At 38.0% G+C, this 12,721-nt stretch overlaps 1 protein-coding gene and 1 long non-coding RNA gene across 4 annotated transcripts in view; one reads left to right on the plus strand and one right to left on the minus strand.

Annotated features, from left to right (window-relative positions):
* Positions 1-12,721, minus strand: part of LOC139081486 (uncharacterized) — a 79,928-nt gene that overhangs the window by 33,973 nt on the left and 33,234 nt on the right. The gene's annotated exons all lie outside the window — the stretch shown is intronic.
* The window catches only part of NUP210L (nucleoporin 210 like), a 90,791-nt gene that overhangs the window by 26,770 nt on the left and 51,300 nt on the right, over positions 1-12,721 (plus strand). For all 3 annotated transcript variants that reach the window (XM_070607399.1, XM_008526903.2, XM_070607400.1), the window contains 3 exons: positions 6,023-6,160; positions 6,645-6,800; positions 11,091-11,289. In XM_070607399.1, the coding sequence (XP_070463500.1) occupies positions 6,023-6,160; positions 6,645-6,800; positions 11,091-11,289 (493 nt within the window). The remainder of the gene's footprint in view (positions 1-6,022; positions 6,161-6,644; positions 6,801-11,090; positions 11,290-12,721) is intronic.

The following is a 12,721-nucleotide window of genomic DNA, read 5'->3' on the forward strand; positions in this document are numbered from 1 at the left end:
AGTATTCCTTTATATACATATATATACCACATCTTTATCCATTCATCGGTTGATGGGCACTTGGGTTGCTTCCACATCTTGGCTATTGTGAATAATGCTGCAATGAACATAGGGGTGGATAGGTCTCTTTTGATTGTTGAGTTCATGTTTTCTGGATAAATATCCAGTAGTGGGATAACTGGGTTGTATGGTATTTCTATTTTTAATTTTTTGAGAAATCTCCATACTGTTTTCCATAGTGGCTGCTCAGTTTGCATTCCCACAAGCAGTGTATTAGGGTTTCCTTTTCTCTACATCCTCTTCAAAACATTTCTTATCTTGTTAATTATAGACATTCAGATAGGTATGAGGTGATATCTCATTGTGGTTTTGATTTGCGTGGTCTTAATAATTAGTGATGTTGGACATCTTTTCATGTGCCTGTTGGCCATCTGTATATCTCCTTTGGAAAAATGCCTGTTCATATTAAAAAATGCCTGCGCATATCAAAAAATGCCTGCCCATTTTTTGATCAGGTTAGTTGGTTTTTTGTTGTTGAGTTGTATGAGTGCTTTATATTTTGGAAAATAACCCCTCGTTGGATATATGATTTACAAATATTTTCTCCCAGTGGGTGGATTGTCTTTTCATTTTGTTCATGTTTTCCTTTGCCTTGCAGAAGCTTTTTAGTCTGATGTAGTCCCGTTTGTTTATTTTTTTTTTTTGTTTCCCTTGCCGGAGTAGACATGGTATTTGAAAAGATGCTGCTAAGACCAATGTCAAAGAGTGTACTGCCTATATTTTCATCTAGGCTTTTTATGATTTCAGGTCTTCCATTCAAGTCTTTAATCCATTTTGAGTTAATTTTTGTGTATGGTGTAAGATATGGGTCTGCTTTCATTCTTTTGCATTGTGGCTGGCCAGTTTTCCCAACACCAATTATTGAAGAGACTTTCCTTTCTCCATTGTATGTTCTTGGCTCCTTTATCAAAGATTAGCTGTCCACACATGTGTGGTTTTATTTCTGGGGTTTCAATTCTTTGTCTGTTTTTGTGCCAGTACCATGCTGTCTTGATTACTGTAGTTTTGTAGTATATTTTGAAGTCAGGGATTGTGATGCCTCCAGCTTTGTTCTTTTTTTGCAGGATTGCTTTGGCTATTCAGGGTCTTTTGTTGTTCCATATAAATTTTAGGGTTCTTTGTTCTATTTCTGTGAAGAATGTCATTGGAATTCTGATAGGGATTTCATTGAATCTCTAGATTACTTTAGGAAGTGTGGACATTTTAACTATGTTTACTCTTCCAATCCATGAGCATGGAATATCTTTCTATTTCTTTATGTCTTCTTCAATTTCTTTCAATAATGTCTTATAGTTTTCAGTGTATAGGTCTTTCACCTCCTTGGTTAAGTTTATTCCGAGATATTTTATTCTTTTTGTTGTGATTGTATATATGATTGACTTCTCTTTTTGCTAGTTCATTACTAGTGTATGAAAATGCAACTGACTTTTGTAAGTTGATTTTGTACTTTGCTATAGTTGATTACTGTTTAAATCTCTTTATTTGTGATTGGTCTATTCAGATTATCCCCTTCTTCTTCTCCTTCTTCTCCTTCTTCTCCTTCTTCTCCTTTTTTTCTTTTTGCTGAGGAAGATTTACCCCAAGCTGACATCCACTGCCAATCTTCCTCTTTTTGTATGTGAGCCACCGTCACAGCATGGACACTGACAGATTAGTGATGTAGGTCCACACCCAGGAACCAAACCTGGACCACCAAAGCAGAACACACCTAACTTAACCACTAGGCAAACAGGACTTGCCCTCTATTTCTTTTTGATTCAGTTTTGGGAGGTTGTATGAGTCCAAGAATTTATCCGTTTCTTCTAGGTCCAATTTGTTGGCATATAGTTTTTCATAGTATTCTCTTATAATCCTTTGTTTTTCTGTGGTATCCATTGTAATTTCTCCTTTTTCATTTTAAATTTTATTTATTTGAGCTTTTTCTCTTCGTTTCATTGATCCTCTCTATTGATTTTTTAGTCTCTATTTCATTTATTTCTGGTCTAATTTTTATTATTTTCCTCCTTCTGCTGACTTTAGGCCTCACTTGTTCTTCTTTTCTAATTCTGTTAGGTTTAGTTTAATATTACTTATTTGATGTTTTTCATGTTTGTTGAGGTAGGCCTGTATTGCTGTAAATTTCCCTCTTGGCACTGCTTTTGCTGCATCCTATAAGAGCTGGTATGTTGTGTTTTCATTTTCTTTTGTTTCCAGTTTTTTTTTTACTTCTCCTTTGATTTCTTCATTGATCTGATGGTTGTTCAGTAGCATGTTGTTTAGTCTCCACATATTTGTGATTTTCCCAGCCTTTTTCCTGTAGTTGATTTCTAGTTTCATAGCATTGTGGTCAGAAAAGATGCTTGGTATGATTTCAATCATTTAATTTATTGAGGCTTGCCTTGTTTCCCAACATATGGTCTAGCTTTGAGAATGTTCCATGTGCCTTGAGAAGAATGTGTATTCTGCTGTTTTGGGATGGAATGTTCTATATATATCTATTAAGTCCATCTGGTCTAGTATTTCATTTAAGGCTACTGTCTCCTTGTTGACTTTCTGTCTGGATGATCTATCCATTAATGTAAGTGGAGTGTTGATGTCCCCTATATTATTGTGTTGCTGTCAATTTCTCCCTTTAGGTCTGTTAATAGTCACTTTATATACTTTGGTGCTGCTGTGTTAGGTGCATATATATTCATAAGTGTGATATCCTCTTGATGGAATGTCCCTTTTATCATTATATACTGTCCCTCTTTGTCTCTTTTATCTTGAAGTCTGCTTTGTCTAATGTAAGTATGGCAACACCTTTCTTTTGCTTACCATTTGCTTGGAGTATTGTCTTACATCCCTTCATGCTGAGCCTATGTTTGTCTTTAGAGCTGAGATGTGTTTCCTGGAGGCAGCATATTATTAGGTCTTGTTTTTAATCCATCCGGCCACTCTGTGTCTTTTTATTGGTAAATTCAATCCATTTACATTTAGAATGAATATTGATATATAAGGGCTTAATACTGCCATTTTATCTCTTATTTTCTGGTTGTTCTATATTTCCATTGTCTCTTTTCCCTTATATTTCTGACTGCCATTTCAGTTTGGTGGTTTTCTATGTTAGTTTTCTCAGTTTTCTCTTTATTTATGATTTGTGTCTCTGCTCTGATACTTTGTTCAGTGGTTACTGTGAGGCTTATATAAAAGATCTCATAGATGAGATAGTCCATTTTCTGTTAGCCTCTTATCTCTATTAGCCTAAGAAGGTTCACTCTCTTTCCTCTTCCCCTTCTGAGTTATTGTTGTCACAAATTGTTCTTTTCTGTGTTGTGACTTTGTGACTAAATTGAAGTGTTCTTAGTTATTTTTTATAATTTCCTTCCCTTTGTCTTTTATGTTATAATTGTTTACTAACCTATTCTGATATCGAGCTGCAATTTTCTGATTCTGTCTATTTATCTCCTTGCTCGAGGTTTTGTAAACCTTTGCTTTTTAGTTTCAGATGGGAGGGTTCCTTTCAACATTTCTTGTAAGGCAGACCTAGTGGCAGTGAACTCCCTCATCTTTTGTTTATCCTGGAAAGGTTTTATTTCTCCATCGTATATGAAGGATAGTCTTGCTTGATGGAGTATTCTTGACTGAAAGTTCTTATCTTTCAGTATTTTGAATCTGTCATTCCATTCTCTCCTAACCTGTAAGTTTTCTGCTGAAAGTCCACGGAAAGCCTGACAGGGGTTTTTTCATAGGTTATTTTCTTCTTGCTGCCCTTAATATTTTTCCTCTGTCATTGACTTTTGCCAGTTTTAATATTATGTGCCTTAGAGAAGGTCTTTTTGCATTGATGTAATTAGGAGTTCTATTGACTTCATGTACTTGTAAGTCCAGTTCTTTCCCCAGGTTTGGGAAGTTTTCAGCTATTATGTCTTTGAACAAGCTCTCTGCTCATCTGTCCCTCTCATCTCCATCTGGGATATCTATAATCTTTATGTTGCTTTTCCTAATTGAGTCAGATATTTCTCAGAGAATTTCTTCATCTTTTGAAAAATCTTAGTTTTATCTCCTCCTCCACCTGAAGCATTTCTATATTTCTATCCTCTAAATCATTAATTCTGTCCTCCATAGTGTCAGCTCTATTTTTTATGGATTCTAGATTATTTTTTTGTCTCATTAATTGTGTTCTTCATATCCAGAATTTTTTTGGTTTTCTTTTTTTTTTTAGAGTTTCAATCTCTTTGGTGAAGTATTTCTTCTGCTCATTAATTTTATTCCTGAGCTCATTGAACTGTCTTTCTCAGATTTTTTGTAACTCATTGATTTCTTCATTACAGCTCTTTTGAATTCTCTATCATTTAGATTGTAAATTTCTGTGAATTCAGGATTGCTTTCTGGGGACTTGTCATTTTCCTTCTGCTCTGAAGTCTTAATGTAGTTCTTCATGGCGTTTGATCAATTGATCCTTTGCTGGCGCATTTATGATAGTATCAGGTTGCAGATTCCACCTGCCACTGCTGGGGGTGGGGAGTGGGCAGGAGCTGTGTTTCTTTTTTTCTTTTTTTTTTTTTTTGAGGAAGATTAGCCCTCAGCTAACATTTGCTGCCAATCCTTCTCTTTTTTCCTGAGGAAGATTGGCCCTGAACTAACATCTGTGCCCATCTTCCTCCACTTTATGTGTGGGACACCTGCCACAGCATGGCTTGACAAGCAGTGCATAGCTCTGCACCCAGGATCTGCACCAGCAAACCCTGGGATGCCTAAGCAGAACACATGAACTTAACTGCTGTGCCACTGGGCCAGCCCCTGGAGCTGTGTTTCTGATCCTGCCCTGTCTGCTGGAAGTTGTGCCAGTGGAGCTTCTCTGTGTTAGTATGCTTGCCTCAGCTTAGGGGCAAGTCACAAACACACACACACACACACACACAAAGGCAGGGCCTCTGTGCTCCATCAGAAGGTCACTGTGGTGCAGGACTGCTGTGCTCAGCAGGGGACCAGCTGAGCTGGTATGCTAGGGAGAGGAGGGGTGTTTTCTTTCATGTGTGTGTGTGGGAAGGTTCTGCACTCATGGGCGGTTCAGCTGAGCTGCTGCACTTGGTGGGGGCTCCTTCATGGGGGCTGAGCTGCACCACTTGGTGGGGAGAGTTCCTCATGAGTGGTGCTGCTGCAGCACAGTGGGCACTCCTACAGGCTGTGCTACCACTCCAAAAGCCTTTGGCGCAGGCTGGGCTGCCCTCTCCTCCTCTTATAGTTGCACTGTCTACTATGTGAGAACCTGCAACCTAGATTGCTGCTTCTGGGGAAGAGGAGGGGTCCATTCACCTAGTTCCACTGCTTTCCAGGGATCCAGTTCCCTCACCTTCATGTATATGGCTGTGTGGATCTCTCAGATGTCCTATTGTACTATGTAGGGAATTCTCTGTTGGTTAATGAACATCCATTTAGTTTTAACTTAGAAGGGAGACACAAAGGGAACAACTTACTCCACCATGATGCTGACGTCACCTTGATAAGACTCTTTTGGGGCCAGCCCCATGACTGAGTGGTTAAGTTCAGGTGCTCTGCTTGGGCAGCCCAGGGTTTCACCAGTTCGGGTCCTATACGCAGACATGGCACCACTCATCAAGCCATGCTGAGGTGGCATCCCACATGCCACAACTAGAAGGACCCACAGCTAAAAGTATACAACTATGTACTGGGGGGCTTTGGGGAGAAAAAGGAAAAATAAAAAATAAAATAAAATCTTTAAAACTTTTATTTCAGGAAATTTTAACTACTTTCTCTGATTATTATACATATTTTAGGTCTAGCAAAATCCTTTTATTATTATTGAATCACAATAGTTGTGCTTCTTTAATGAATAGGAACATTTATTTATTTATTTTATAGATAGAAACTGGTTGAGTAATTTATTAGCATACCATTTTGTTGATGCTTTGAATATGAATGTGGATCATAAAAACAGTTGTTATAAAATCTCTTTGGCTCATTTTTTCTGCTCTTATAGAATAAAAATACTCAGCCTATAAAATTTCCAATCGTACATCAGCAAGAAGTGAAGATTTATTTTCCCATCAAGCTTACACCCAACTTTCTGGCATTTCCTCATCATCCTATGGAAATGTTATATCGTTATAAAGTACAGGTATGGTGTCATTATATGAGAATTCACAATGAGATAAGTCTGATTCTCTGATAGCTTAATTTATTGAAATTTGGTTAATATTAAATTTTATTTCCCCCTAATCCTAATAATATTACTTGGTTTTTGGTGACAACCAAATCATACTCTTGAAAACTGTCATCCTAACAAGACTTGGTGTACTTTCTGTCTCTCTTCCATATTATATCCTTTCCTTGTGAGTTTTAAAAAGTTTTGTCAATCTCCCTTGTACGCTTTTTGACATTTTATGATGGTGCCATTACATAGCCTTCCTTTATTATTTTCTTTGCCCATTTCCTTGCCCTAGCTACTTTACTATCATATCATGGTTTCTTAATGTGCCCAGAAATAATTTATTATATAGTTTTATTATTTCCTAAACTTTATTTCACCAGATTTTACCTCTTCACTTAAATTCCATTTTTCCTCCTATAGTAATTAAATATAAGGTTGTATTTTTTCACAGGTAGAAGGTGGCAGTGGCAACTTCACGTGGACTTCTTTTAATGAAACAGTGGCCATGGTAACCACTAAAGGAGTGGTGACTGCAGGTCAGGTCAGGGGGAACAGTACTGTTTTGGCCCGAGATGTTCAAAACCCCTTTCGATATGGAGAAATTAAGGTACACAACTCTCTAAAGAATCTTTGTATCACCCTTGAGACATTACTGTCTAAATTTAAGTACAGTGACACATTTAAAAAATTTTCCTATTCCAAATTGGCTATATTCACTTATTTATTTGTTTATTTTTAAGCAAGATTGGCCTTGAGCTAACATCTGTGCCAGTTTTCCTCTACTTTGTACATGGGGTGCCACCACAGCATGGTTTGATGAGCAGTGTGTAGGTCCATACCTAGGATCCTAACCCGAAAACCCCAAGCTGCCAAAGAACAGCATGTGAACTTAACCACTATGCCACTGGGCCAGCCCCCAAGTTGGCTATTTAAAAATGATACTCAAATTCAATCTGGAAGTACACGTTCCTTAAATATTTCTGGACCTGGGTTGAATCCTGCTTCACTTAACAGCCAGTTATTTAATGCCTACATTTGTTTCCTAATATTTAAAATTGGGATAATGATAGTATCTACCTCAAAGGGTTATTGTCAGAATGAAATGAGATAGTGTTTACCCAATGCTTGAAATATATTCACTACTTCATTAATGTTTATCTATTTTTGTTATTGTATTTTATTGTTATTATCATATGACCTTTATAGTAACTTTATTTCTAGTCTCATATTTTTGTTTGTCAATCTTGTTTCTAAAATATTGAAAACTCTTTTTTAATGTGTTATATAACCATTTCCTACTTTTCTCCCACTTTTAATATTTGTTAATGTATGTTGTTATTCTCTGCAGAATTTAGCATTTTGTTACCAGTCAGTGAACATTTATGGAGTACCTGTAGGTACTTAACATGATACTAAGTATAATAGGACATTCAAAGAAGCATAACATATCATTCCTACTTTAAAGAATCTAAAGTCTAACTAGGTAGATATAATCACATGAAAAGTTTAATACATAACATTTTAAGTAAATTATATGTGAGATATTTTAAAGCAGTATATGATTGAGAGCTATTTGAATTGTATAGTAAAAGTACTATTAGTTTATAAAAGAAAAATTCTTGTAAATATGACTAGTCAAGACTACCAGGAAGAGGTGGGAACTTGAACAAGACTTTGAAGGATGGAACCGAGCTAAGGTCTAAGGGTCAAACTTAACCCACTGTCTTTTTGGTAAAGAAAGTTTTATCAGAACACAGCCAGTTTCATTCATTTATGTGTTGTCTGTAGTTGCTTTTGAGCCACAACTACCGAGTTTGTAGTTGCCACAGAGACTGTGTGGCCCCCAAAGCCTAAAATATTTGCTATCTAGGGGGCCAGCCCTGTGGCCAAGTGGTTAAGTTTGCGCGTTCCGCTTCAGTGGCCCAGGGTTTTGCTGGTTCAGATCCTGGGCACAGACATGGCACTGCTCATCAAGCCATGGTGAGGCGGCATCCCACATAGAACAACCAGAAGGACCTGCAACTAGAATACACAACTATGTACTGGGGGGCTTTGAGGAGAAGAAGAAAAATAAAAAGAAGCTTGGCAACAGATGTTACCTCAGGTGCCAATCTTTTTTGTTTTTGAGAAACATTAGCCCTGAGCTAACATCTGCTCCCAATCATCCTCTTTTTGCTGAGGAAGACTGGCCCTGAACTAACATCCATGCCCATCTTCCTCTACTTTATATGTGGGACGCCTCCCACAGCATGGCTTACCAAGCAGTGCCATGTCCATGCCCGGGATCTGAACCTGCTAACCCCAGGCCACTGAAGTGGAATGTGCAAACTTAACTGCTGCGCCACTAGGCTGACGCCAGTGTCAATCTTTAAAAAAAAACATATATTTGCTATCTGACCCTTTATAGAAAACATTTGCTGACCCCTGCTTTAGGTAATGAGGCGCCAACACAAGTTTTTAGTAAGGTCAATAATATGGTAAAACCTGTGTTTAGAAAGATATCTAATTGTTTTTATAGTCAGACAATAACTATAATATTTTTTAAAAAAAGGAGGGGCTGGCCCCGTGGCCAAGTGGTTGGGTTCGTGCGCTCCGCTGCAGGCGGCCCGGTGTTTCGTCGGTTCGAATCCTGGGCGCGGACATGGCACTGCTCATCAAGCCACGCTGAGGCAGCATCCCAGATGCCACAACTAGAAGGACCCACAACGAAGAATATACAACTATGTACTGGGGGGCTTTGGGGAGAAAAAGGAAAAAATAAAATCTTATAAAAAGGAAAAAAGAGGGGCCAGCCTGGTGGCATAGTGGTTAAGTTCATGCACTCCGCTTCAGTGGCCTGGTTCACGGGTTGGGATCCTGGGCTCGGATCTAGTCTTGCTCATCAGGCCACTCTGTGGCAGCATCCTACATAAAATGGAGGAAGATTGGCATAGTTGTTAGCTTAGCAACAGTCTTCCTTACAAAAAAACAAAAGAAATGAAAGATAGTTGCTGGTGCTATATACTAGTCAGCTAAAATGGATTGAAGGGAAAAAGTGAAGGCAAAGTGTCCAGTTAAGCCAACTAGTGAAATGCTATTGAGAATAGAGAGAAGGGGACAAATTGAGGATTATTTTAGAGGTAGACTTAGTCAGATTTGACTAAGTGGGGTGCGGAAAAGTGAAAGATTTAAAAACACAGTGGTTTCTAACTTTGGCAGCTGGGTGGATAGAAAACACAAGAAAAAGAAAAAGAGGAAGATGAATTCAGTTTTGGATACATTTATTTTGATTCAATTAGGGAGCATCCAGGTGAATGTTTGTAACTGGAATAGGAAATAGGAGTCTGAAGTATGTTGAAAGGTTAGGGCTACAGATAAAAATTTGGAGTTATATGCATATGGTTAGTCATTGAAGCTTTGGAATTGGATAAAATTTCCCAGGAAAAGCATACAGAGTAAGAAGAGAAGATGGACGCTGTGTAATATGGATCTCTTTAAGGGACATGGGGAGAATAAGAGGAACTAGCAAAAGAAACAATAGAAAGTGACAAAAAAGACTGTCTTAGTTCATTCCGGCTGCTACAACAAAATACCATAGACTAGGTGGCTCATGAACAACAGAAATTTATTTCTCACAGTTTTGGAGGCTGGGAAGTCCAAAATCAAGGCACTGGCAGCTTCAGTGTCTGGTGAGAGAAAGCTTCCTGCTTATAGAAGGCTGTCTTTTTGTTGTAACCTCACATGGAGGAAAGGACTAGGGAGCTCTGTGGGGTCTCTTTTATAAGAGCACTAAATCCCATTCATGAGAGCTTTACCCTCATGGCCTAATCACCTCCCGAAGGCCTCACCTCCTAATACCATCACCTTGGGGTTAGAATTTCAACATATGAATTTAGGGGAGGACACAAATATTAAATCTATATCAAAAATTTTTATTTTATAAAGTAAAAGATATTTTTTAAAAGATATGGATGGGGCCGGCCTGGTGGCGCAGTGGTTAAGTTCTCAGGTTCCGCTTCTTGGCAGCCTGGGGTTCACCGGTTCGGATCCCAGGTGTGGACATGGCACCGCTTGGCAAGCCATGCTGTGGTAGGCGTCCCACATATAAAGTGGAGGAAGATGGGCATGGATGTTAGCTCAGGGCCAGGCTTCCTCAGCAAAAAGAGGAGGACTGGCAGATGTTAGTTCAGGGCTAATCTTCCTCCAAAAAAAAAAAGGATATCGAGAAAGAGGAAGTGCTCTATAGCAGAGAACAGCAAAGGGCCAAATAGTAAATATGTTAGTGTTTGTAGGCTACATACAGTCTCTATCTCATATTCTTCTTTGTTCTTGTTGTTTTTCATTTTACAACCCTTTAGAAAGGTAAATCCCAGGGCCAGCCTGGTGGCGCAGAGGTTAAGTTTGCACGTTCTGATTCGGTGACCCAGGGTTCGCTGGTTCAGATCCCGGGTGTGGATCTACACACTGCTTGTCCAGCCGTGCTGTGGCAGGTGTCCCACATATAAAGTAGAGGAAGATGGGTACGGATGTTAGCTCAGGGCCAGTCTTCCTCAGAAAAAGAGGAGGATTGGCGGTGGATGTTAGCTCAGGGCTAATCTTCCTCAAAAAAGAAAAAAAAGAAAGGTAAAACCCATTCTTAGCTTACAAAAGCTAAGAAAATTGTGCACTGCCGTAATTTGCCAGATTCCTAATGTATGGTTTTAGATGCTTTAGAGAGATCAATTGATTAAGGAATAAAATGAGTGGCATGTTCAGCACCTTACACACACACACATATGGTATTTAATATATGTTTTTGTATACAAAACATACATATATATTCATGTATGTGTAAATTTAAGTATTTAAGGAAAGCTTTCTTTTCTCCCAAGACTTTCCTAACATAACTTTCTTGAAAGATGAACTTTTTTCCCTCCAGATATATGTCCTAAAACTGAACAAAATGGAACTGTTACCATTTCATGCTGATGTGGAGATTGGCCAGATTATAGAAATCCCCATTGCAATGTATCACATAAATAAGGAGACCAAAGAAGCCATCGCATTCACAGACTGCTCTCATTTATCATTGGATCTGAACATGGATAAGCAAGGTGTTTTTACTCTTCTAAAAGAAGGTAAGAGTAGGCTTTTTATTTCTCCATTCTTTGTCTTTGAACTAAAGGACCAGTCATCAATTCAGAAATTATAAATTATAGTCTAAATTCACATATTAGCTTTCTTGACCATATTTTTATTTATTCTCTCAACTGCCTTGTAGTAGATATTATAATGTAATATAGAAACAAAGGCATAGAAATTGAATAACATATCCAGGGTTCATTGTGGCCAGAGAATATCAGTTTTCAATTTATGTTAAAGTCTTCTGTTTCTAGCCTCAAACTCTTTTCTTCTTTCTTTCTTTAATATATATCATACCTCTTTCTAAGAGGAATTTAGTGCCATTTAATGTATGTATACATTAAATTTATTCAAGAAAAGGAAGTATATTTTTCAAATAAAAAAAGAATATGAAGCGCTGTGCCGGTGGTGTAATGGTTAAGTTCACGCACTCTACTTCAGTGGCCTGGCGTTTGCCAGTTCAGATCCCAGGCGCAGACATACATACTGCTCATCAAGCCACGCTGTGGTGGCATCCCATATAAAATAGAGGAAGATTGGAACAGATGTTAGCTCAGCAACAATCTTCCTCAAGCAAAAAGAGGAAGGTTGGCAACAGATGTTAGCTCAGGGCCAATCTTCCTCACCAGAAAAAAAAGATATAAATAAGCTAGCTATCCTTAAAGATCAACATTGTGTTCTGTTATTGAACTTCAAATTTGATCCTGATAGCCAATGTTTTTTCATCAATAATAATGACAGTAGAAGCATCTAACATTTACTTAGCATTTACTATTTGCTAGGCTCTGTTCTGAATACTTTTCATATATTAACTCATTTAATTCTCACAATACATCTCTAAGGTTGCCATCAACTTGGAATTCTTCTTTGCCCTTGCTAGTTATACTATATAACATCTCTTGCATCTCTCTCCTCTCCTCTGTCCTCAGGGTGTCTCTCCTGATTTTTAGACCCTCATTATCTCTCACCTAGAATATAGCAATATCCTCCTAACTGTTCTTGCCCTTGATAATCATGGCTTCTAGATGGATCTTTATGAAGCTCAACTTCGATATTACTTTTCCTGCTCAAAAATTTTGAGAGGCTTCTCATTGCCAGTGGACTACAGCCAAAATCCTTTTAATTTAGTATTCAAGGCCCTCTACAATATAACCCAACCTGCTTTTCATAAGTTCATACTTTGGCTTCATACACAGCTCTAGCTAGACAAACTACTGTAGTTGAAATTTCCCGTATTATCTCCTTCATACACTCATTTGTATCTCATTTATATTTCTATCTTTGTTCATTCATTTGTCAGCTTGAGGTACTCCCTTCTACATGTATAAACCTTCCTTGATCTCTCCAGCTAGAAGTAATCTTCCTGTTTTCTAGATTTCTATAATGCTTATCATTTTCTACTAATATTTTAATTTATGTAAATATTCA

This window comes from Equus przewalskii, unplaced genomic scaffold (assembly GCF_037783145.1).
Source record: "Equus przewalskii isolate Varuska unplaced genomic scaffold, EquPr2 ChrUn-10, whole genome shotgun sequence".
Classification (NCBI taxonomy): domain Eukaryota; kingdom Metazoa; phylum Chordata; class Mammalia; order Perissodactyla; family Equidae; genus Equus; species Equus przewalskii.